The sequence below is a fragment of the Lagopus leucura genome, unplaced genomic scaffold, assembly GCF_019238085.1.
Source record: "Lagopus leucura isolate 7727_CA_CO unplaced genomic scaffold, USGS_WTPT01 Super-Scaffold_73, whole genome shotgun sequence".
Lineage (NCBI taxonomy): Eukaryota > Metazoa > Chordata > Aves > Galliformes > Phasianidae > Lagopus > Lagopus leucura.
Window position 1 is genome coordinate 33,326,460 of NW_024962252.1, and position 27,019 is coordinate 33,353,478.

Consider the following 27,019-nt stretch of genomic DNA (forward strand, 5'->3'; position numbering starts at 1 on the left):
TTTTATTTTTATTTTTATTTTTATTTTTATTTTTATTTTTATTTTTATTTACCTGATCGTTCCATGTGAAGTCAGGTGTGATGTTCAAGCGAACTCGGAGCACTGTGCGAGTAATTGGTTGAATCGTTGCTTCCATTGCAATGGAGGGGATTTGATGGACACACTGTTTTACCTTTAACCCAATCTTCACATGATGCAGCATATGACCTGCCAAGAAAAGATTAGTGTAACAAATTCACATTGACAGGAAAAATAATCCAACTTGAATTTTCAAGTAGGCTTTTAGAGGGAAGTATTTCTGCTTGCTTGTTTTGCTCCTAGTTGTATAAATGTCTGACTCTCCTGATGTGGCACATCAGGATATTTTGTGATACATGAATTAGGAACACAGAGCCCAGAAAAGTCAGTACTAACTCCGAAGGGGTTAAAATAACTATTAAGAATTTACACCGAAAAAAATATTATGTGAAGGGAGTTTCTTTTCTTCACTGACTTTTTTGACCATGCTCTTACTAAGTCGCATAGCTCTTCTTAAAAGCTTGAATTTTACTTTACCTTTTACTTGATGAAGGGCACAAAATCAAACCTACAATTTCTGTGTAGAAATTCAAAGTACATAGAAACTGGATTCACAGCATTGAATAAAAGTAAATGGCTTAAGATTCACATGACTAGTAATCATCTCATAGCATCTTTGATTTTTTAGAAAGGAAAAACTAAATGCTGCACTATTTATTATTATTTTTTTTTGCACAGTCACGATAACTAAGGCAATAAAGGATCATATTATTACCAAAAAAAAAAAAAAAAAATCCTAGGCAGCAATATAGCATGAGTAGTTTTGCAATTAGAGATAAAATTTCAGAAATTGTGTTGAATAAAGGTAGATGCCAATTGTCAAAGACTAATAAGGTTTTGCAGGTAATTAGTCTTCTTCATGCCCCAAATCACTTTCTGTATCATGATGCTAGAGAGGTGGACTTCTGAATCTGTACAGTAAAACCATTGAGGTTTTGTACATATACCTTCTAGAGGATAGTAAGTCTTTTGTCCCAAATGCTGCTTGTTAAAATCATTATTAAACTTTCTATTTTCTTTTTCATTCTTTTTGATTGTTATAAGAAACTATCAACAGCACTTAAGAAATACGACAAACTTCTAAACAAAATCTGTCTATTCTAGAAGATTGGTATACTTGAGAAAAGATGAATAAATTTTGCTTGTTCCACAGAGATTGCCAACTGTATTCTGAAAATATAGACAGCCTATCTTGAATACCACAGTAATTTCTTGGCATTTCACAAACTTTATGATTACTCTGCAATAGTGAGTAGACTGTTGCTGTCTAATTCATAGTACATTGGAATCCAGGATTTGGGCATACAACACAATTTCACTGGGAGACGCGGCATTTGTCTATCACCAGTACTTGTCTGAGATAGCCAGCTAACTCCTGTCTTTTTTATTCTATTCCTAAAGTGACAACAAACTTTGAAAAGGTAAAGTAGTAACACTGAAACTGTTTTATGGAGTCAGAGAAAAAGCCTGCATCTGGCAGCTGCGTCTTTCATCATTTCTTTGGTTTTTAATTCAAATAAAAAATGTAAGTCAAGCAAAGCCTTGGTGATAGAAAGAAAGGACAGAGAGGAAGATGCATGTCAAGAAGTAATTCTTCAAAAAAGAAGCACAGACCAACCTGCTTTGGCATTTAAATAAGGCTGAAGAACACAAAATATCATGGCACATAGTCAGCAATAGCTTGTTTTCACAATAAAAACCTAAGCCTATTTTCCAGCTAAGTTAATATAAAAGAAAGCTACATGTTCTACATATATATTGATATTTATCTACCTTGTGTATGCTAGTTCCGCAAGCTGAAGGAAGCAAAATTATTTTTGTATTTTAATACGAACTTCTTGTTTCTCCAAAGGCAGGTATGAAAAGAAATAAGCATTAAAAATTGAAGAATAAAAATGCTAATACTATTAATGGAACAATATATTGTGCCAAAAATCACCTGCACAACTACGTAACAAATTAACAATTCGAGATATATTTCTGAATGAAAAAAACATTACAAAGCTAGAACTTAAATGGTTTATTTTTAATAACTCTAAATTACTATTTATTATAATGTACAGTTTAAGTGAGCTGGATTTTTTCTCTGTTCTTTGGCTTATCTTGTTAAATAAAATAGTTACCTTGTTAAATAAAATGTCTCTAATCCTGCAAACTTATTTTGCAAAATAATTTCTGCAAAATACTCATTCAACTTTTTCCAATCTAATTTTAAGCACATAAAAAAGCTTCCTAAGATTTCTTATGAAATAAGAAATATCAAATCAGAGGTCATAATCATCTAAAAAGCAGTGACTATGAACTACGTTTTCACTGTAAAAGTATGCATTTTAAAACACAGATTTTTTTTTTATTATTATTATTTTTTTTTTTTATTTTTTATTTATTTATTTATTTTTACCTCAAAAATCTGATATTTCAGGAGCAAGGAAAATCTAAGATCTAAAGAATTTTCCCGTATATCAGAAGAAATATTCTGATATAAGAAAAAGAAATATATTGCAAACAAAACTTATTTTCTTAATTTCAATAAGCTTGAGGATATTTTTTCTAAGTAGTATATATGCATATACTAGAAAATGTCATCACATGGTTCAGTCAGTTTGTGGATTTTCTCATTTTCAGTATGTCAAATCCCTTAAAAAAATAGGTTTTTTCTTTTTTTTCCTGCAAAGAAACCAATGACATGATTCTCCATGTTCAATGAAAATTAATGCAGTGTTTCAGAAGCACGTGTAGGCATAAGAGTCTGCTTTACCTCTTTTTATCATTAATAGTATGGCATTAAAAATTTTTTTCCAATTGGAAAAAATAAACGTGTCTTTCAAAGTGGTGTTTTACATAACAATGGTAGCATAGGGTATACATGATTTCAAGTATGTACCTATATGTGGGTATGTGTATATTGACATTTGTAAATGTAGAAACATCAATTGACATGTCCATTCCTGGAGTTGGCAGGACATGGGCTACCATCAAAACTGCGCCATATTGCGAGCCGTGAAGACTGAATAATCCTTTTTTATTGGACAGCTCATAATAACATGTTAATATGCTTACATGGCTTCAAGACCAGTGGGTTTGGGTTCTAAATGAATGGCTCAGATTTATCTCAAACTTGCATAATAATCAAAAATAATTTAAGTAGATCAGAATTGCTGATTTCTCACCTATTTCATCCTTTCTCATGTCCTTCATCTTGTCTATAGTGAGATTCTTCTCTTCCAACTTTGAGAGGACTGATGGTGGTAACACAGAGAACTGTCTCAAAGGGCTAACCCAGCCCCACAGTCTCTTGTCAATGACTTTGCTGAGATTCAGTAGTCGATATGTCATTGCAGGCCAACGTTTCCTAAGGGCAATCTCAAAAAGAGCTCGAACAATACGAGCTGCATTCTGGAGAGTGAAAAGAAGGCAAAAATGTTGTAATTCACTCAAGTATTCTTTGGAAAATGAAAAGGAACCATAGACTCATCTTTGAGAAACCATAACAATAGATTTTTCTTTTCAAACTTATTTCAAGCACTCTTGAAAACTTTTTTTTTTTTTCCATTACTGACTAATGGCAGAACTACCTCATGATTGCCTACAGAAATTACAAGAGACATACAATTAATTACAGTTGTACAGGCAGGTCTGCCATGGGACTCTGAACATAACATTAAGGAGTTCTACATTTATTGAGTCTCAGTCACTTTTGAATCAAGTTCACTCTTACTGTGCTTAGCATCTTCCTCCTTCTGCCCCATACATCTGCAAACTCAGTTTACATGGAAATTCAAGATTTTTTACCTTAACTGTGCTTCCAAAACAGGTACCCATTTCACACTGACTTTCACAACAGCTGCACAGAAGTTTAATAGGTTTTTTTCTTGTTGCTTTTTTTTTTAAAAAACAACAACAACAAAAACAAAACATATTACCATCTCCTAAGCCTACTATATAACCAAGCTGTAACAATCTACTTTGGAGTTGGAAATATTAGCATAAGCTTCAGAGAGGTCAGTAATATCTTGAAAACCTAAGTTATGATATTCATATATGTGATATGTCATAAGCTTATCAAGCTGTATTCTGAAGTTGTGATTTTATTTATTTATTTATTTATTGCCTACCAGTACTGTGACTGGATTAGCAATTCTGTTCTTGATTCACTGACTAGAATACAATCATTCTCTACTGCCTCTGCAGTGCCAACAGGAATAAAGAAAATTATTTGGCCATGATAGGAAGCATATGTCACTAAAAAAGCACATTTCCTTAACTCAGAAAGGATGAATGATTTTCCTAATACTCAGTATCCAATTAAAAAAATTCATAATTTGAAGCACTGGTTCCATACGCGCAATTTATGGAGATTTGAGAAGAACATGTTGTCTAACTAAAAATGTTGTAATTGAGACAGACAAAAAACAAAAAACCCAAACAAACAAACAAAAAAACCCCCAAAAAACTGTCTTAAAAGCAAAGATTAAAAGAATCATAGTGTAAATGATCTAGCTGTGCAAAGACAACAATTTTTATTGTGTAACAATTTTTGATTGATGCATTTAAACCTTGCGTGCTGTGAAAAGTAAACTCTTCTGAAGAAGTTGAGATGCTATGAAAATCTTGCTGAAGAACACGTACACTTTCAAATATTTAACTAATCTTCAGCATCAGATAAATGCAAATTTCTAATTCTGTTTTGGAAAGATGAGATTAAAAGGATTCAGTGCAACACGACGGTTTAAAAGAAAAAATCAAACAAACAAAAACAGACAGACATACAGGATGACCTAAAAAGGTGAAACTTTATAATCTATCTCATATTCTTACTAATGCTGCACATCTGGGATTGTCTATAAGCATTTTCTCACTTCTAGTTCTTCAGGAATTAAAATTTCAAGCAATACCTCTTCCTTTCGAAGATGGTCTCTAATTGTGTAAGCAGGTGGTTTTGTGTCACAGATTTGCAGTTCTCTTTTTATTTGGTGTAAGAGCTAAACATGCTGTGTAACTAGACTGTTTAGCTATCAAACAAAACTGACAAACAAATATACAGATTAACATGCAAACCTACATGATTAGGCACAGCAATCAGTAATTGCACGTCTTTCTTGTATAAACCAAGGATGTGAATAAAACACAAATTATGTCTTATAGATAAAAATATAAAAATACAAAGAACATAAACACAGATTGCAACAGTTTGCTAGATTCAGAGGAAATTCCAGTATATTAAGGAAATCCTTTCACAGCAACTTCTATTAGAACTTTTAAATACAGTAATACTATAGGTGTAATAAAAATAAAAAGAATATTCAAATTCATTAAAAAATATGCCGTACTCTCCAAACGGTGGATTTTGCAGGTCTTTTTCTACTTAAAAAAGTACATCATACACACATGGTTTTCAATTCAATTTGCATAAAAAAAAAATGCATATCAAAGTCTATTTACATAAATGTAAACATTTGGAAGAACGGATACAGCAGAAGCAGCAACAGATATGTAAAAAAACACTATTTTTACCTGTGCAACATACGCAGAATCTGAAATAAGGGAGAAGCTATCCATCTCCCCTCTGCTAATATATGTTTGGAGGAGGATATTTATTTTTCCATAGTTGTTTTCCACACCTCCAGGAGCAGGAAGTTCACAGAAATCATTCAATAAGGTATCCAGCTCTTCTATTTCTTCTTCTCTAACCTAAAACAGAATTATACTATATGAAGAAATTGGAGAACCTTGATAAAAAACTTTTATACTAAAATTGAATATTCCTTATAATATAGTTATGTTATTTTAAAGCCGAGTCTATGATTTTAAGGAGGAAAAAAAAAAGAGAAGCAAAACCACATCTTACAGAATGTAGCTAATAGACTATAATTGAAACAATCTTAATAGTGACACAATTACATTTTATTATTCATCACCATCTATTAAAGTTGCCATTGACATACGAAAATTTGATATGCCACAAAAATTGAATCTTCTGACCCCACTATCCTTCATCTGATGAGATTTCATTTTTTATTTGACCAGAGTACAACCTCTGTCCATCTGGATTAGGGCAATCTTGAATTAACATTAAATGTATTCATTATAGTTATATAGTTTGCATGTGGCATAACACATTTTTAACTCAAAACTGTGAAGTACTATGATTCATGATATTAAAGTTTTCACTGTTAATAAGATTAAGTCTCAATATGAGTAAAGAAATATTCATACCTATATTCTGAATAATGCATAACTTGTTACAATCTCACTGATGACCCTTACATGGCAAAAATAGCATAAATCTACATATTCTTAGATTTACTGATAGTCTGTTAGTGTAAAACTTATTTAAAGAGGGTAAATGTTTGGTCCCTGCAGGGAACCAGCTGAAAGTAATTTTCATTTGGACTCGACTACCTGACATACAAAAGGCCCTAATACAGTTGGGTTAAAAGCCCCGACTGTCCGACCGTCTACAGGAAAGAAAAAGATGAAGGACACAACCATCCCAGATGAATCTAATGTCAGGGAAACGTTATGTGCTGCTAACATCAACATTTTTGATAGGTTTTTCTGCTTTTGCATAGTCCAGATCAGTGTTTTGGCTACTGCTGACTTTGCTATCTCAAAATACAGAATTTAAAAAATTATTGTGGAGACAGGTTTCTTATTATTAAAAGTCAAAATTCATCTTCATGAAGTGGAATAAAACTGGAGTTACTCTTGTGCAAACCAGTTAGCTTTAACACTCAGAGCTGCACAGCAAGTGAATCACAACAAAATGTAAATGATGTTGCACTGATGCCATATCACATAAACATGAGAAAGCAAACTGGAAAAACTATGTTATAAGTTAAGAAGCATCGCTACTGACTTTACTACCAATACCGAAAAATTTATCTTCCATATGCTTTCTTTTTAAATATTCGATTATGCTAAATTTAGATCTGGCAAAGCAGTATCACTAATGTGAACAAAGCCTGTAGCTCTGAAAATGTTCTATGTATCACTGTAATACCTCATTGTTTATTATCTTATATAATACAAGAGATTACAGAATTTCTTCATTAGATAAAGAGATGGGAATGCTCAGACAATGTGTGCAAATATGTAGATGGTGAGGGATTTACACTGCGAGTCCTTAGAGCCAGGCGAATGAGAGCCAACTCTAATCTGAAAGTTGTATGACTGTGGTAAAATGGCAATGAACCTGACCCAATAAACCCTGTAGAGTCTGGCTTGCACCTCTATGGGATGGAAGTATGTGCTAATAAGTTCAAACCAGTTTGCAAGTTATCTTATTATGTTCTACCAACAGAAGCGGCAAAAGGGGAGGTTGGAATCAAACTGAGCTTGATAGTAATCTCATAGCCTGTACAATAGAATTCATTAAAATAACTTTCTAGATATTGTGTTGAAAATAGAATTCATCATTCTGATAAGCTGATATTACCCTCTGCATGAATTATATCACAGTTAAATTTAGTTAGTCCTGTATAATTTCTTTTAAAGCAAATTGTTCATGGAGACATCTAATAGAGATTGAGACTTCAAACAGAAATCATCGTTCTTGGATGCGCCATACCAATAGACACTTATCTTCACCTGTTAATAATTGAGAAGCTGAAAAGTTCTTAAAAGCATTTAAAGGGAATTCTTGAAGATCCATAACTAGTTATAAAATGTGCACTGCAGTTCAAGCTGAATTATAGATAAATTTGAATGAGAGCATATATAGTTCTTGGCAATCATTCCTACCTGGAAAACATACTATAATATGCTTAATATTTAACAGAACTTTGGTATATAGAAAAGGAGCTTACTATTCAGGGAATGAGTACTACACAAGTGCCTAGTTCTAAAACATGCTATTTACACTAAGCAATACAACTTTACCTTTATTTGTTCAAATTCTTCAGCTTTGGACACTATAGCAAGAATATCACCTTCTGTTTTATGAGCATCAAACAATTCATTGAAAGTCTATTAAAATAAAACAAATTAATTTAGAACTGAAAATAAAAATGCACATATAGAACAAAAAAAAGGAATAGTTAACTAAGAATTTTAAAAGCATTTAAGATTAAGATGCAAATAAGTAATTGGATTATCAGAGTGATACAATTTGAACACTAGAAGTTTCCAGAATTACTTCACACTACTTTCAGAAAAATTAGTCCCCTCTAAATTCAGGCATCAAAAATTGAGAGACATGCAATCATGTCAGTTTGTAGACAAATATCTAGAATATATGTGAGAAGATAAATCTGTGAGACTAATTACACATATTGACAATAAACAGTAAAAAATGACTAATGCTCTGAGTCTTTGACAAGAAAAATATCAATTTGCTATAACAGAAAGCTTTTAAGATGAATGTATACTTCAAACCAAGCTTCCCATGTACACAGTTTTGTGCCACCTTACTCACTTATTTGAAACCCAATATGATTAGTGCCAAAATTCGTTAAGATTGCATATGGCAAGATGACAGAATTTTCATGCAGGAAAAGCCTTTTTATTACCAACCTCTATTCCTGAATATGCTATCATGCACCAATGGTTGCACAGATTGATAGTATCAAAATGCTTCTTCTAATCCACATAAAAGAAGGCAGACTACAGAAATTTCAAACCTAATCTCATACCAACTCTATTTTTTCCACTGTTGCTTTATACGTAGTTTCTATTTCTCTCTCTTCGTTTTGGTAAATATGATTTGAAAATATATTTTGCAAATCAACTACATATTCTGTAGTATAACTATTTTAGGTATAGGTTCAAAAAGAAGGAAAAAACCCCCACAGAAATAGAATCATATATTTTACCTCTATAGTATTGTATTTAATATAGTAGTGGCTGGCAGTTCTGCCTAAATCTGTTGAAGAAAAAAAGCCAGTTCTTTCTTCAAAGCGAATCATGCGGGCTTTGTCCAGCTTCCTGCCAACTTCAATTACCAACTGTTCTCTGTGCTTTTCTAGACCTGGATCCATCTAGATACCAAATACACAGTTATTTGCATAAGTGAAAAAAAAAAAACGTATCAAATGAATCATTTTAGTTTAATAACTTAGTACTAATAAGTCAGAAATCAAGTAAAAGGAAGGTACAACTGCTAATTAAAGCTCCCTCTCGCAAATAACAACTACATTTACATTATTGACCAAAAACTGACCATGCATGACAAAGCAATCAAAATAATATTTCTTTTACAATGCTATGAGGCTGTCAATACTACGTCGGCTGATAACATTGTTAATGAAACAGATGTGCGATTATAAAAGAAATGTACAACTAAGTATTTGAAAGAAATTTTAATGATAACATTATTCACAAAAATTATCATTAAAGTAATATTTACCCTTTATGAAAATACTTCATCTGAAGATATAACCAGCTTCGGTATCTGACATGAAAATAGTTTTTACTGTATTTTAAACAGAATATGCTTTGCACTGGATAGCTGAAATGATTGCTACCTAAAAACCTATCATGTCTCCAAAAGCTTTGTGTACATCAGCAGAGACGTTCTAATTACTGAGTTATAGACTTATTGTATAACCATTCATATTAGAGCCCACAGGAAGCATGCTGTCCTTAACACCATTTCTATTTATACAGAAGTTCAGGAACTTGAACATTTTGTCCAAGTAACAATGCACATTGACTCATTAGTATAAAAAAGACTGGGCAAAGCTCCCATTTGAATGGGACTGGTGTATAATTGCGTGTTTCCACACCATGCATCTGGGAGAACCAGACCCACAGGAATGGGTGAAAATGGATTCACAGTCATGTTAACCATCTGCTACATGCACACCTGAGATACAGCTCTAATTACACAAGCAATGGTAAGTCACCAATCCAAAAAGACCGAAACTTGTTCTAGTACACAGGCAACACTTGTTTCTGGGCTTGTACAGTTCTGATTCCTACTGAGTCATATCAGTCCTCTTGGTAAACCTGCACCAAAGATATATGACCAAGACTGCGAAAAGGACAAAGTTTGGAGAATTGCTATGCTTTGGCTTGTTCTGTTTTCCCCTGGACCAGTGTTCAGTTTCACCTTTATTCTGAAGTGGATCATCTGGTGGCTGGTGAAACTGTGAACAACTATAGCCATCTCCACAAAGCAGCTGCAAGACTAGTTTCTAATATTCCCTGTCTTTATCATTTGCTCTGAAGCTGTTTCTGCTTAGTTATGGCTTGCCTTAGTTTCAAGTCAAAAGCTAAGATGACAAAGGTCTAGAGTGCTTTTCTCAATAGTAAGTCATGCATCGAGGTCAGATTTCAGAGCAGAGGTGGTCAGAAAAAAAAAACACCAACAATCGGGATGCCAGATGTTTAACATTTCATAAAACAAGGAAAGAAAAAAAAAATCAAAACACTTCCCTGTTCCTTTGGCAGCCCAAATTACCTGCCAATCTTTTGCCTTCCATATAAAAGGCCCTAAAGCTGCAACAGCCCACAACAGTAGACTTTTAATAGTAGACAATACTAAGGTTTCATCTTTAAAGAAATGTCAGTAGCTTGAACAGGCCGTGCAACAATATTCCAGTAGAGAGTCCTTGGGTAGCACCCTTCTTGCTGAACTTGCATAATCAGTAATCCCAGAGTGAAAAACTCCAGCCTAGAAGAGCTCTAAGCCACACTCTTAAAACAAGCCTTGGTGTGTCCACTGAAAAAAACCAAGTGGTCTGGAGTATATGTATGCAAAGTCAAGAACGCATGATAAATTATATTACTACTCATGGTGTTTTGTCTGTATGAGCAGACATGCTCATATAACTTTTCTGACAACTGCACATACTTAAAACTCAAATGCAATGCTTAAGGGGACGAAAAGCACTCCTTAACTGTAGGAACAAAAAACAGTAGAACCAAAAAAAAAGAAGAGAAAACAGACAAAGGATTTACCTGAAAACAGACCTCACCTTCTGTTTGGAGCCCTAAATGAAAGGCCAAATGTCTGTAATTCATATCACAGTCTTCACTAACATGACACTCATATTGGCTAAACTCCTCCCACTTCGTTTCTCATCATAAATTTTGTCCATTTTCCCATCTCAATAAAAGTCATAATTGGCACTCCTGGCAGACAACATGAAAAGTTGCTAACCAAAGTAGTGGGGCTGGAGGAATCTAAACTGGATGTTGCAGAAAATGGCTAGGTAGGGAATGGTAATATGCTGGTGAGAACACGCAGGGCATGGAACATGTCTGTGCACAGCAGATATACTCTTGCCTCTCTCTCTCTCTCTATGCAGTACAAAACACTCTTTTCTGGGGACAGGCTGGACCTTTTGTGCTCTATGAAGTCATCACTGAATGTGGTGAATACTTGGCTCCCCATGCAAAGGGAAAGAAGTGCTTTGCATTTACGTAGCTCTACTGAACAGCTGAAAAGAGTGTGACCCATGATGATTATGCAGATATATGGATTCTGAATGGGTACCATTGGCTGTCAATCAAAACAAAGGCAGAAACTGGCACACTGTAAGCTTACTAAGAAACAATAACATACCACTTAGTAAACTGGATACCTGTAACTGAAACAGAAGGAACAGAATGGTCTAAGTGAGCAAATCTATGGTTATGCCGACATCTGGCACTACGTAATCTGTATACTCTTTGCCTCCAACACATAAATAGCTTTTAAATTTAAAGCTGTTTTTGTAGAAAATACTGGGATTGGGTTTGCTTCCAGATGAGCAGATAACACTTCAAACTGATGTAGTTTGTTGCTGCTTTAACACAAACAGGAACACCTATTTCCAGCGCATCAAATCAGAAGGGCAGAGTGGAAAAGTGGTGGAAAAAGACAAGTGCTGGCAGTCTCGACTTTTTCAGCAGCTGAATAAAAATGCAAAAGTAAGAGGAGGGGGAAAAAACTCCTCTTAATTATTTTTTAAGTTTATAAAAACATTTCTGCTAGTGTTTTATTGCCTTTTTTTTGTTACTTTTTTTTTTTAACTAAAATCTGTGCATCACACTAATCAAAAATACGTCTTGCAAAAAAAAAAAAAAAGCAGAATTTATAGGAATAGGATAACAATTTTTACTTTTCATTTATTACTTTTTGATTTTGGATTTTGGTTGATTTTGGACAAAGATATATCAACACAGGGCAACTGTGCTGTTATTGTACTGTTTGAGCTTTTTTTTTTTTTTGTAGAAAACAGATTTGACATGACCAGAGAAGTCCTAAATGCATCTGCACAAGCTGTTTAAACCAAAACCTAAATAAATAACAATGTAACTTCCACCACCAGACAGAAAAGCTATCTGAAAAACATTTCCTAGCATATATATCTATGCATGTTATAACAACATTATGTTCACAATATCATGACAAATGATGAAGTTACAAAAGATATCCAGGAAACGTGAAATAAAGTGCAATTACAACGTATTTGTGACAGTTGCACCTGCACTATACTCAATTACCCACGACCAAACTATGATAACATTAAATGCTTTTAACCAGCTATACAGAAAAAAGTAACAATATTCAGATAATCAGTAATCTATGAAACATCTTCAAAATTTTAGAGAATGAATTGAACTTGAAAAAATTTACAACATGTGCTCTGATTTATATCAATACATGGAATGGTACTAAATACTAAATGAATAAAAATCTTACAACAATGAAATCACAAGGGAAAAAAAAAACAATAAAAAGTTTAATTTTATAATTTAAAGATGTCACAGGATGACACACGCTAGAACAGAATCTTACAGGAGGACAAAAAAGTCAGCAACTCAAAAATACTTTATCATTTATATCTAGACTACAATACTGAAACACTGACAATAAGCCAAGTTACATCAACTATCTCATAAAAATGAATGTTGCCCTTTGAAACATAACTTGACCAGCTCAAATACATTTCTGCATGAACAGAAGGGAACTCTTAATTTAGTGCTAAAAGTAGCCTCCTGCAAAAATTATCTTTCTTTTTCTAACCACTTTAAAAGAATTGCTGATGTCAGGTAAGTAGAAATAGCAAATATTTATCCTCACATCACGGAAGGATTACAGACCCAGGCAGGTTACAGATTTTTTTAAAATGTATTTTATACCTGATAAGCTTTGTGACTGATGCCATATACTAATGGATTTGCTCTCATCCGTACATAAAGATAAGTGTAACTTATCCACTTTACTGCTTCTTCCACATTAGTTACTGTTCCAAGAGCAATCTGGAAAGAGGAAAAGAGAGAAAATTAAATGTATATATTACAGCTGAACACAAACATCTTGCTGAAAACATACTGAATTCAGTGCATTAGCATTAAAGAACATGTCAATATGTTTCCAACTTAAATTATTTTAAAATAAGGACAGCGCTATATTTTGAATCATTTATATGTCTGTATCTTATGAACATCCAATAACATGATATGTTCCATGACATTATATTATACGTAGTCATCCAAATGATTCTTCATACTGCTTATAGTATCAACACAGAAAAGATAATACTGAGATAGCTTGTTCAAGAAGTACCAACATTCTTGAGTAAATGTGCTCATGGTAATTTAAAGACCATCCCTAAAAGAAAGCCTAAATTAAAAGATTAAGTTTTTATATCAATATAAATGCACGCTCTGGTCTTAAACTAAATGATTCGGACAGTCGTAAGGATTTTCTTTGTCATGTCGCCATATCCTGACTTACACTTACAGTGCTAAGAAACAGTTTGTTCCTTTTGTAACTAAAAGTTAAACATACAGGCACCTGCTACATTTTTTTGTTGCACCAAAGCATAATAAAATGCAGCAATATGCACAGAAATACATTCATATTTCTTTTCTTTTTTTTCCAAGGATGAATCAGGTATATCAAAAGTTTGGGTTTTTTTTTTCCCTCAGTAACAACTTCTGCTAATTCAGGAGTTCTTTCACCATCAAACTACTGGTATATACATTGTTACACAGTAACTTCAGCAATACTTTCTGTTAGTTACATTCAGAAGAACAAATTTATTGCTTGTTCCATTGAGTTTGACTTTAGGTGAATGCAATATTTCCCACATGCTTCAAAAAGAAATATTTTTTGGTTGTGACTAGTTCCTTAAGACAAGCAAAAATTCTTCTTACTAAAAATCTGTGATCTGTCATTATTATTATTTTATGTTATTTTTGTTTTGTGGGTGCTTGGATTTCATGTAAGCAATTCTCTTGATTTCGAAAAAACTATAAAACCCTATAGAAGTGGTTTTATACACATGTTCAGATCCAAATATCATTAAATGTCAGAGATATTTTAATAACCATTTAATAATTTTGATAACCATTCAAAAATAGTAATGCAAGATGGTTTTGCCCTCAGTTAAAAGCTTAAATAACTTAAAACACTGTTGATTTCAATGACTAACATAAAAAAACCAATCCAAGCTTGTTTCTGAAGTATTTCTCTGTTCAACAGCATAAAAAGGCCAGGGGAAGCCCCATTCTGTTGTTTTACAAAGTATATAGCTACATAGCACGTGAAAGTAGCTAGAAAACATTTTAAAATATTTAGTTTCCCATAGACTACTACAGGGATGACATTTAATACAGCTTGCATATTATTACTCTGTTTGCAACCCAAGGTTAATTTCAGCATCTGATTTCTTTCCATCATTCAGATCTATTTCAGTGCACAACTTGAAACAGTGTAACAACATTGTCCAGTAATAAATAACATTCTCCCCTCAAACTATTATTTACACAATCACAAAAAGATAAAATTATCCTTCTAGATGAGAGAGAAGCCTGACAATTCAAAATTAAAAAAAAAAAAAAAGCCATAAAAACTCATTTTACTATTGGCAAATTAAGTATTTTCACAGTTAGAAGAAAAAATAAGAAAAAAACCACATTGGATTATAAAATTCAGTTGGGTTTCAGATACCGAAGTGAAACTTAACACTGCTCTCCTTCCCCAACTTCAATGAACATTCACTGAATACTATGCAGAGGAAAAAGAAAACTAAACTACTTCTAATTATTTGATGCCATCTAGTGTTCAAGTAAAGCTCTCACAGATGATTTAACAAAAGCACACATTTTCAAACTGAGAGTGACACGGGAGGAATCTCATTAATGCAAACACCTAAGAATAATTTCAAAACAAATAATTTACAAAATTAGGAGACCTGTGCTAAGTTCAAGGATATTTAGTATTTAAAACCAATCGATAAGGTGATTCTTCATTAAGGAAAAAAAATCTAGCGTTCAGTAAACCGAACAGTAGTTTATGCAGGTAACATCACAGATGTTGATGAGTCACACGATGTTGATGATGTTAAGAATCACAGAATCATAGAAGGGATCTCTGGAGATCACATAGACCAACCCTCCCTGTTAAAGCAGATGTTCTACAATAGGTTACACAGAAAAACATCCAGGTGTATATCTCCAGAGAAGGAGATTCCACAAACTCCCTAGTCAGCTTGTTCCAGTGTGTTGTTTGTTTGATTGCACCAGTTATCAGAACACTTTGACTGTAAGCAGCAGTCACTGATGAGGTTGCTGGTCTCATACAGGTCGGTCAGTTCCCAGAACCGTGGCAGCTTCCTCTAGCATATGCATGTACCCAGATGAGCCATGTAGTCACCCAACTCCTCAATGATTTTTTTGGAAATGCTCTGAAGAAATTCTGTCTCTTCTGATACCTGCTGTAGCTCATATTCCACCAACATGGAAGGCTTTAGATTGAGAAAGGCAAAAACTATCTTAGATTTGGTCCACCCTAGCCAATGCACCATCTTATTATCTTCCTGGCTTAACAACAAAATTGTAGGGAAATGCATGGAAAGGCACATCTCCTGGGGAAAGTATTTCTACTGTCCAGTACTGCAAATTTTCTCCTGTTTCTAGCTCCTAGGGAAGGAAGGAGCCCCAGAAACAAGCTGGGGTCCAGCTGTGGCTGACAGGGAGGGTTCTATCAGGTGGAAACAATTACGGAAGGAATGGTGACCTGCATTGTATGAGCTATTGATGATAGTTCCCAGATAAGTTAAAGTTTATGGCCTAATTAAACCACATCCCCCTGCATCTTATCTTTCTTCCTGTAATCCCCCCAAAAATACAGCTGTAGGTATTTTCTGTTTGCCAGCTGGTCAACTGACCCAGGACTCTCTCCTTTCAGTTATGAATACTAACCAGTTAATTTATTTTGTGTTTTACTTTCCACTATGCCCAGTGAGCACACTGTCAGCAGAAAAGGAAAAGGGAGCATCTCCATGCCTACAATGAGCATCACTGGCTTCTTACTCTTCTGCTCATTTCTAGAAGAAGAAAAAAACCAGCCAAACAAAAAATGCAATAAAAAAACCCAAGTTTTTTGGGTCCACAGGATAATTCTCAGTGGATAGATGTGTTGAAGTCTTATCTTTGGTACCAACTCAATGAAGTTGAGTGTATTTCAGCTTTTTCTGCTACTTAGCTTTTCTAGAAACAAATATACTGGGCGCCCAAAGTCAACATGCTGTTCTGAGACTGCCCTTCAGCATCTGCTGTTACCTTAAGAGAAGCAGGCACCATAAACATTTCCTCTGAATTCTTAAAATAATGCAATTTGAGATTTTCAGTTAAAGATAATACCCTTGCATTTAATAGTGCTAAACAGATTTTTATGCCATTTTCATACAGATTTTGAGCCACATTACCCTTTAGACACAACTTCCTGCAGCAAGCAGATCCACAGTCTAACTCCCCAGCTGGCAACCTTTCGCATTTTCTGAACCTGTCACTGACTCAACCCAGCAAGTATTTCCTGGTCTTTCCCAGGAAAAGTACAATATTTTGGCATGTCATTCTTACTTCATAAAACTATTATGTCATGTCCTATTTTCCTTGTTTCTGATCTGAAGAATGCAGGTATGTCTGTGTATTCCTTCCATAGAGGTGGATCTGTTCCTTTGTCTATCAGTCTTTGAAAATTTCCTGCTTCTACAGAATTCACTATGAAATCAGAATTAAAAATACTCTCATTTTACCCCCTCATTATCCAAGTTTTCTTTCATAAACCTGGCTACAATACTCAAGGCTCTGGATTTCACTTTGTGATTGTGCAGTTAGGATTACATACTGCGTTACATCAAATACACGAATCATTGCCTCATTCATAGCTGCTATCTACTCCTGGCAAGAGACCCAATCGACCGCATTTGCTTTTGGAAGCATGGAGTGTTCCTATATTTCCAACTGTGGAAATACACTGGATGCTTCTGGCCTTTCTTTGGTTTCTCTTTACAACCGTAGCATGGGCATTTGAACTCCCTGAATGATTTGTAGCAACAGCAGACTCTCTTCCTAAACCATGTCATGTTGTTATATAACAGTGCAGATTTTCTGTTGCTCATAGAAGTTTGTGTTATGGTAAAAAAAAATACCAGTGGGCATCAGCTTACTGTCTACAAATTTATGTGATGAATCAGTCAACAACACAAAGTTAGTCTCCATATAGTGGTACTCTTACTGACAATAGGATAGTTTTTATAGAAGATGATCTTTCTTTACTTCTTTCCTTTTCTTCCCTCTACATTTAGAATTCCAGTCAAGTTCATGTATTTGAAAAGAAACAACTTAGCAGAAATATATACTTCCTTGGACGAATACCTTGTTTTTTTGTTTTGTTTTTTTTTTTTTTTTTAAGATAAAAATCTGAATAAAGCTTCATGAATAAGATTGCTTTTATTCTTGCCAGTCTTATCTAAAATTGTTGCAGCAAATTGTTTTTCTTTTTGGACAATTTTGTATGTTTTGTCATTTTGATTCTAAGCACACAGAGCCATTTTTCCTTTGACTGTTAGCAATGTGTGCTCGCAGAACAGAAAGCCAAATGTAACCTGTGAGCATGGACAGCAGGCAGAGGAAGGTGATTCTCCTACTGCGCTCTGCTTTTCTGAAATCTCAATTCAGCCTAATGCAGTTGTGGGCGTCTCATTCCTAGCAGTGTTCAAGGTATGTTTAGATGGGTCTTTGGGCAACCTGGTCTAATGGAAGGTACCACTGTCATGGAAGGTGAGCTGGAACTAGATGATCTTAAGGGTCCCAAACCAAAATATTCTGCAATTCTATGACTTTTTAACCTTTATTTCCTCTCCATAGAATATTCATTGAACGTAAATTCACTTGCACTCTTAAAAAAAAAAAAAAAAAAGACTGAACATTGCACTTTAGCTGTATGCCTCTACTTTAAGAATTTCTGAGTGTTTCTTGTAAAAAAGTGTATATACATTTGTATACACAGATTCTTAACTGGTTATTACATTAGATAGTTTTTTAATAGTTTTAATATATTGGAAGCCAGTACTCTCATTATAACCACAGCACTTTAAATAATTAAATGCATTTTCTTTGAACTTGAAGCAAACTGGGAACTTGCAGTTCATAATAAACCAGTTACCACTTTTAATCTGACACTGAAAACAAGAGTTCAAGGTAAATATGTTATTCTTCCTATGTTGCGGTCAACCAATTGAAGTAAGTTTGAAGACTATTTATATAATAAGATGTTTTCCTTTCTTGAGGATTTTAGTTTGCTATGTGTTTCTACAGCTTTACCTTAATATTTTGGTCCTCTTCTAGTACTACTAATTTTGGTCCTACTTCTAGTATCTACTAACTTTTGTATAAGACTCCTGACATTTTCACATCTAATAGTTCACTCCTCTGTAAAATACATGCTTACAGTAATAAAGATTCCATTTTAGATATTTTATTTGTGAAAATAACACTTTTTCTTTTTTGTTTCAAATAATATTAATCCTTCTAGGTTTTGTTAGTTTTTCAAAATAATTCAAAAATTACCTCTGCATTTAGGTTGTCGGCAAGGCTTTCAAGAAACTGGCTTTCAATTGGATTCTGCTGAGTAAGAAGTGTCAGGTAATGACTGAGTTTATCATGAGTTGTAATAATGATGCCTTCTCCGAATTTGTCAAACTGAGGCCGTCCAGCTCGACCAAATATCTGCATGACATCTAAAATTCCAAGGTCAACAAAGGAGCCTCTTTTTGCAGCATATATTTGTGTTCCCTGATTGAGGAAAAGTTAATAAAAATTAACATAAATACACATGAACATAATCCTGATGAGCTGAATACTGAAATTAGGCAAATACAGCATGATTTCAGAAGTGTACTTTAACTAATCCTTTCATAATCTTTGATATATTTAAATCTTTACTATACAAACTAGATTCCCACTAGTAAGAATCAGTTTAATGAGATATAAATAACATTTCAAGTCCATCAGACATTTCCCCTCCAGCTCCCAAACCCACAATAAAGATCTTGCTATCTTTCTTTTAAGACAGAAAACCATGTGCAGAGTAATACAAGCTCTTACCTTAATAACAACAGCGTGAGCAGGAAGATTGACACCCCAGGCAAGCGTAGCTGTACATACTAGCACTTTGATATGTCCATTAGAAAACAGGTTCTCAACCAAACTTCTGTCTTGCCGCAGCATTCCTGCATGATGAATACTAAATCCATCTGGAAACAGCTCACGCAACTGCTTATTTCTGGATCTCTGTACCTAAAATAGAAAAGCATAAATATTAAATTCTCTTTCAATTGCAGTATGAGAAGCAGTATATTTAAAAAAAATACAGGAAAATAAACCACTGAATATCATTCTGAATCATATGAAAGGAAACATTTATATTAACACTGAACTTTTTCTAAGCACCAACACGTCGCAATTTGCTAGAAATGAATTTGAATAATTTTCATGCTTTCCAAACAACACACCTCATTGTTCAAAGGAATACTATTTTAAAAATACAGCTTAATGTAAACAGAGATCCAAATCTCCTGATAACCAGTATGGACACTGAAATGGACAATTCACATATCTCTTTTCCTTAAAAGTCTTTCAGTGTATGCAGGCAGCTAAAACAGGCTTAAATGGCAGGCCACACACAGGAAGGGATACCATTCACATCTCCTGCCATTGCATCTTGGCACAGAATGGATTAAGACAACAAGTAACCAAACTGATCACCTCCCCCTCATTTTTACCTTTCCCATATCTGGGAAGCTGGCATAGTTTGGAAAAATCTCACATCCTCCAGCCTCCCTCTGCGTAAGATGCATGTAAGAATGTCTTCCTTACTGCTGAGTGTCAGCTTTACTATGCTTCTCCTGAATTAAAAAGGGACTCAGAGTTGAGAAAAGCTAGTATTTTTCCCCTTCATACACTAAAATCTAAAACTCAAATCATTTTGGAGCACGCCTTCCAGAAGGAGCACAAAAGGAAAAAAGAAGCCCAAACACAGGAAACCCACACTACCAAAGCTCATGTCATTGTATACAATTGGGAACAACACTCTTTCTTTTCAGAAACATGGCTTTAGGCCAAAATTCAAGTATCATAAAAAATACAGCACTTCTATTACAACTAAGATGACAGGAGCAAAGGAAGAATAGCCCAGATGTAAACTAGAATAAAAAACCTTCACATAAGCTTTTATAAGTTTAAATACAAGGCCACAAAGGCCACTCTCTATGCAACCTCTTTTTACCCTGGACCCTGGCTACTGGCTCCTCAGGTCTTTGTATTTCAAAGTATTGATTTGTCACAAACACCTTTTATTTTCATTCCATCTCTTTCCCAATCCACTGTCTTCCAAATCTGATCACTGCTAATTATGACGCCAGAAGGGTTCCTGTAATGATGATGCTGATCTTTCTCCCTTTCTTTATTATTACTGTTAATAGAGAACTTTTCTATAGGCCACATAAGTTATTTTTCTCTTTTTTCTTTTTTTTTTTTCCCTACCATTCTATTTTTAGCAGATTACAGTGAATTAATTCTAGACCAAATTATGATTTTTTTTTCCCCAACCTTTATATTTATTTGTACCTGACGCACAACCACTCAAAGTTGACTTAAGTGATACAGACCGGGTAAAGAAAAATACAGTTTGTATTACTGGCATACTGCCAAACATGAATAATAAGTCTCTGCAAACACAGAAATAAATAGGAAGATGGGAATGCAATTATAAAAGACAACATGAAAAGAAAAATACTGTAGGAAAAACACTTTCCCTAGCTTCACGCTTCTCAAATTCTCAGTATCCAATCTTTTCTGTTTTAGGCATTATTATTTCCTATTCACTTAAAGGAAATCAAACTCCTATTTTATCTGTACATTAATTATTGGCAAATATAATTAATGCTACAATGCTTAAAAACTGAATTAAAAACAGAAACAGTTCATGACACATTTCCTTTATGAGACAGAGAATGGAAACAAATACATTATAATGAACACAAAGGCGCCAAAAATTGCATTTATAATACATCAACAACAAATCCCACAGATGAAAGGTATGTAGAAAATTCACTTCAGAATTCGTTGCAAAGCAACAAATGATTGCAACACAACAATTTGGATTGATTTTGACTACATTCAGAACTTGCTGTAAGCACTAAACAATAAAAAACTTGAATCTTAATAAAAGCACATACTTGTATGTGATAGAACAGCTGTCAGAAATTCTACTTTTTTTGCTAGTGTCATGGGTCTCACACATCTATTTTGCAGGTATTAAGATAACCATTTTTCAAAAAGCACAATTATTCAATATCAAAAATTATACTCCATAAATTACCTGTAGCTGAAAATCTTAAACTTGCACAATTAAAAAAATTACATACTTCTGTTTGTAACCCTAATGCTTATGTTGTCTCTCATGGAAAAAATGGGCCAATTTAGAAATAGGAAACTAGAAGAATCAAATATTTTGCTATATATGGGAGAAAACTTTTGTTTATAGAATCATAGAGTAGTTTGGTTTGGAAGGGACCTTTAAGATCATCTTGTTCCAAACCCCCTACTATAGGACAGAAAACACCCCTCCAGCCCCATCCAGCCTGGCCTTGAATGCCCCCAGGGAGGGGGCATCCACAACTTCACTAGGCAACCTGTTATAGTGTCTTACCACACTCTCAGTAATGAATTACTTCCTGATGTCTAGTCTAAATCTACTCTCTTCTAGTTAAAAAAAATTTCCCCTAGTTCTGTTCCTTGTCCCTCCTCAGCTTTCCCGTAGGCCCCTCTGGGTACTGGAAGGCTCTATAAGGTCCTTCCAGAGCCTTCTCTTATAATTATATGAACCACTAGAATATACCACTAGTTCAGAGAAAGGAACTTGTGAACACAGGAAAAAAAGGAAAAGGGAACATTTTGTGCGAGAGAACACACTAAGACACAGCAATGACAGTCCGACTAGAATTCAAGTACAAAATCGTGTAAAATCATGCAGTTATAGCTGTACCAAATAATTGTGTTTAGAAAGAATATTTACATGCTACTAAAATTTAGTAACCTAACCTGAAAATACTGGCGATTTAATTAATTGTATTGACATTTTGCCCATATTCCTTAATTTGTTGCCATGTGACAGATGATGGCAGATAGGCAGTCTAACAAAATGGCATCTGACATGCAAGTACGTATGAAGCAAAGGTGTGTCACTAAATTCTTCCATGTGGAAGAAAATCACACCCGTTGGCATTCACTGATGCTTGCTGAATGTTTATGGAGACTAGTGGGTATGAGCACAGTGGATTAGTGGGTGGTGTATTTCAGCAGTGAAGGACAAGCCACATTCTGGACAGCCATGCAGATTTTCATGAGCACAGCATGCAGGTTTTGTTCACTGCTGATGAAAATGAATGGCTAACGGTGGTGACTATGTTGAAAAAGAGATTGTGTAGCTGAGAATTCTATCAGTATTATTGTGCTCTTTGTATCTGTTGCTGTTTCCATGAAAATAAATAGGAGGCACTATTTTTAGAGTGCCCTACATATATAATAGAAGTGAAATGCTAGAGTATCCCTCATCTTTCTTTATTACAGACTAAAGCGTTTTGTTTAAAATTTATATGAAATGTTACTAAGTGCCTCAGGTGTATGGAGAACTTGTTATGACCTCTGGGCACTGGTCATCTGATTAGAATTGATTTTCCTTCCTCGCCCATATCACTCAAGAGGGCTGCAGATTTATGACCTCTGCTTATATGTGCACATGCATCTAATAAACCATGTATTAAATAAATTCCTAGTTTAGCTTGCTGCCACCTATATTTCTCCTTTAAAAGTTCTAAATTTCATGCTCATCTTGATTAAGACATTAAAAATGTCATAATTAGACATGGAGGAATGTACTTAATTTTGACGAAAAATTATATATGTAGCAAACAGACACCTGAACATTTAAACAAGCCTTGGGGCATTTCACCAAAGACTTAAATCAGCAACAAAAAAGATAACTTCCTTCTTACTCTTCCTTTCCTTTACTTGTACCTGATATCCCAAAGGTGTTATCATTCCTACAGACCATGCACCATATGCTTTTTATCTGAACTATATATCTATCCTGAATAAACCATCAAGAATTAAACTTTCAATAGGCTCATAGCTTTTTTTTTCTTATTTTACCTAGAAAAAACAAAACAAAACTTTGAAAAAGGTAATAAAGTTTGATTACAAGAGGCAGCTACCAATAATTTACTTCTTAATAGGTTAAACAAAAGTTAGTATCTTCACTGATCTCAGACTGGTACGCTTTTCTTGAACAAAGATTGCCATTAATTGATAAAATCAGATTTTATTTTTCTTTCTGTAGATTACTTCTTCTTCCGTTCTGCTTCTGAATTTTGAAAATATGTTTGCAACTTTGAATTCCTGTGTTTTTTTCCCCCCTAATAACACTTTTTAACAATAATGAATTTCCTTCTAGCAACAGAAATTGCACAGACTATTCTAGGATTTTTCTCACGATTGCCCTACTGCAGTAATACCTCACTCCTCTGATTGTAAGACTCAATCATCATAATTTTCCCTCTGCAGAGTTCACAATAGGGCAGCACTTGCATTTTGCTCAGAATGCACCATCATATTTGTTCACTGGTTTGAGCAATGCTGAGCATTTCATTCCCGTCCTTTGTTCTTTGCATTGTCCTAGCACTCCACAAATTATGAGCCTTGTTAGCCTCATCTGCTGAGTGCTGGCACTCAACGTAGATATCACAAACACCTAAAACAAACAAAATAAGGTACTGAAGGCTGTTTCTATTAATGCTGCTACTGTGTGATGAATGTTCAGTTATTTCCAAAACAATGAATTTGTATCTTTCCTTAAGAGATCACTGTAACTCCTTTAATGAGCTTCTACATTTCTTAAAGCTGCAAGAAGACAAAAGCCTTCTTTATTTCATTCAAATTAGTTGTAATGCTGAATATGCTCTACCTGACTTATTTAAAGAATACTGAATGCCTTTCAAAATTTATTAGATTAAAATAAGATCCACTAAGGAAGTGAAGAGGGTCTGAGAAATGCAGAATGAAAAAACAAGTTGAAGATTCCATCTTTGGGCCTACTCCTGTCCATAAATACAAATATAATTAACAGGATGTATCTGTACATATGAGGTCTGTGAGAAATGGCATTAAACATCTGCGGGTTTGCAGGCTTAGAAATTATGAAACTAGAGAGTTGGTTTTTTGTTTATTTTACACATGACAGGATATTTGTTCACTGACTATTTTGTATTAACAGAAATAAAGCTGCAGTTTAATCTGGCTGTAGAAACCTAAGTTACATATAAAAAACTAGTCATGAAGCTCACCTTAAAAATATACACAACAGTTTAACATGTTGGACTGAGATAGTGCTTCTGTACTGATATGCCCTCACATTACCTCCCTTGCCCTTCCCTGGGAACAACAGCATTGTTATCACTGCCTGATCACACTGGGGCTGGTTCTTGTGAAGAACTCAAATATTACTGAGAGCTTTACTCAACAAAGAGGACTTACATGACCTAACTGATCATTTCTGGATGAACGTAGGCTGGCCGATATACTATTCTACTTAATAAGTATGCACACTCATTCTCTAAATCTCCAGTCTCTTACTGTATCTAGCTATTAACTTTGTACAGTTATCCCAATATAATATCTCTGTCTAACACTTACTATTTTACTGAGTTATAATTAGTGGGTACCCAGCAAGATAGTATTTGAAGAAGGTAATTCTAGCAAACAAATGTGAATCAGTTTGAATTTCTCCTGGAAAAGTCAATAATTTAATTGTCTCTCCCTGGAGATTTAAGTTAGGGCATTAAAGTTAGAACTGTTTAAACCTATGAGTTACTGCTCTGATCAATTTACTGAAATCATCTCAAGTTCTATAAAGTGCTCTAAAAATACCTCTGAAGGAGAAAGAGGAGAGTAGTGTGATTGCTTTGCTTAAACACATTCCTCCACCGTACATTCTATCAATGTAAAGATAATAGTTCTTCAAGTGAAATCATCAGGAACCAGGAGTTATTTTCTGAATTACAGTATTACAACTGGTTTTCTTCTGAACTTTATCTTGTGTAATGTATCCATGTAGTGATACAGTATCCTAAACTGGAAGGTACCCACAAGGATCACTGATTCCAACTCCTGTCTCCACACAGCACCAGACAAAATTCAAACCATATGGCTGAGTTGTCCCAACTCTTTTTGAACTCCAACAGCTCAGGAGCCTGTTCAATGCCCACCACTTTCTGGTGAAGGACCTTTCCCTAATCTCCAACCTGATCTTTCCCTGACACAGCTTCATATGTTTCCCTCGGTCCTATCTCATTTACCAGAGAGCAGAGCTCAGCGCTGCACCTTCGCTCCCCTTGTGAAGAGCTGAAGCTGCCATGAGCCTCCCTCTCAGCTCCTCTGCTCTGAGCTGAACAAACCAAGGGACCTCGGTTGTTCCTCACACATCATGCCTCTAGACCCTTTCCCATCTTTGTAGCCCTCCTTCGGACGCTCTTTGGTCCTTCTTGTTTGATGGCACCCAGTATTGCACCCAGTGCTGGAGGTGTGGCCATACAGCGCAGAGCAGAGCAGGACAGTCCCTGTCCTTGCCTGGTAGCAGTGCTGGGCCTGGTGCACCCCAGGGTATGGTTGGCTCTCTGGGCTGCCAGGGCGCACTGCTGGCTCAGATTTGCCTCTCTTAATGCCTACCTGCTATAAGAGGGAAAAAACAAATGAACAAACACCAAAACCAGTTGTATAGATAACACACTAACTCAATTTGAATTAGAATTTTGCAATGTGGACCAATGCAACCTAATAATTCAGTTAAAACCAGACAGAGGTGCCTTACAACTATATGAATTAATGATACTCATAAAGAGCATTAAGAGTCTAAAATGAAAAAGAATTATTCTGTGTAAACACAACTAGCAATCTGCACTAGGTTCACAAAGGAAACGTTGTTCATAGTAATCTAGCTTTAGCGCCAAAAATGAATGAAAACACAGGAAGAATATAGCAACACATTTGAATCGCTGATTGTATTTTTCATAGTTTTTAAAATCATAAGCACGTTTCTATTGTTTAAAGAAAACACAATACATATCATTTAAGGACATTTTTGCATTGCTTCAGTGCAAATCTAGACTTCACATTGAGCAGAAAACTACATCTAAATAATCTCAAATCTTGTTAAAAAAGAAGTTAAAGTGTTCCAGTTTATAAAGACATTAATGCACATCAATTAAAATGGATTTAATTTTATGACATGAATTTCAAATGCATGCAAAATGAAGTAAATCTTTATGTTCTTTCTCATCAATTCAGAGCCATACTGTTCTCCCAAAGGGGAGAAAAATTCTGAAAAATATTTATACTCTGCCCTTCAGACAAGAAGTCCTGCTGTCAAATTTGTTAACCACTTGGAGTGCACAGAGTGATCAGTCTTGGTCTGGTTTGCCGATAATAGAAGACATTTTCTGTTTCCTGATGGGAAATTAACCAGTAAGGAAGATATACAGCAATGAGAAGAATGATACAGTGAGAGTTTGATGCCATGCAAGTGCAGTATGGCAACAGATAGGATAAATTTGTACCAGTTTCAGTTCATACACTGACATCCTCTGGAGACCTAGTTAAACCT

At 34.7% G+C, this 27,019-nt stretch overlaps 1 protein-coding gene across 3 annotated transcripts in view; it reads right to left on the reverse strand.

The window, feature by feature from the left end:
- The window catches only part of ASCC3 (activating signal cointegrator 1 complex subunit 3), a 258,462-nt gene that overhangs the window by 77,965 nt on the left and 153,478 nt on the right, over nucleotides 1–27,019 (reverse strand). For all 3 annotated transcript variants that reach the window (XM_042886807.1, XM_042886816.1, XM_042886824.1), the window contains exons 15-22: nucleotides 19,408–19,599; nucleotides 18,871–19,095; nucleotides 13,150–13,269; nucleotides 8,892–9,056; nucleotides 7,960–8,046; nucleotides 5,593–5,769; nucleotides 3,249–3,474; nucleotides 53–207 (exon numbers count right to left, since the gene is read on the reverse strand). In XM_042886807.1, the coding sequence (XP_042742741.1) occupies nucleotides 53–207; nucleotides 3,249–3,474; nucleotides 5,593–5,769; nucleotides 7,960–8,046; nucleotides 8,892–9,056; nucleotides 13,150–13,269; nucleotides 18,871–19,095; nucleotides 19,408–19,599 (1,347 nt within the window). The remainder of the gene's footprint in view (nucleotides 1–52; nucleotides 208–3,248; nucleotides 3,475–5,592; nucleotides 5,770–7,959; nucleotides 8,047–8,891; nucleotides 9,057–13,149; nucleotides 13,270–18,870; nucleotides 19,096–19,407; nucleotides 19,600–27,019) is intronic.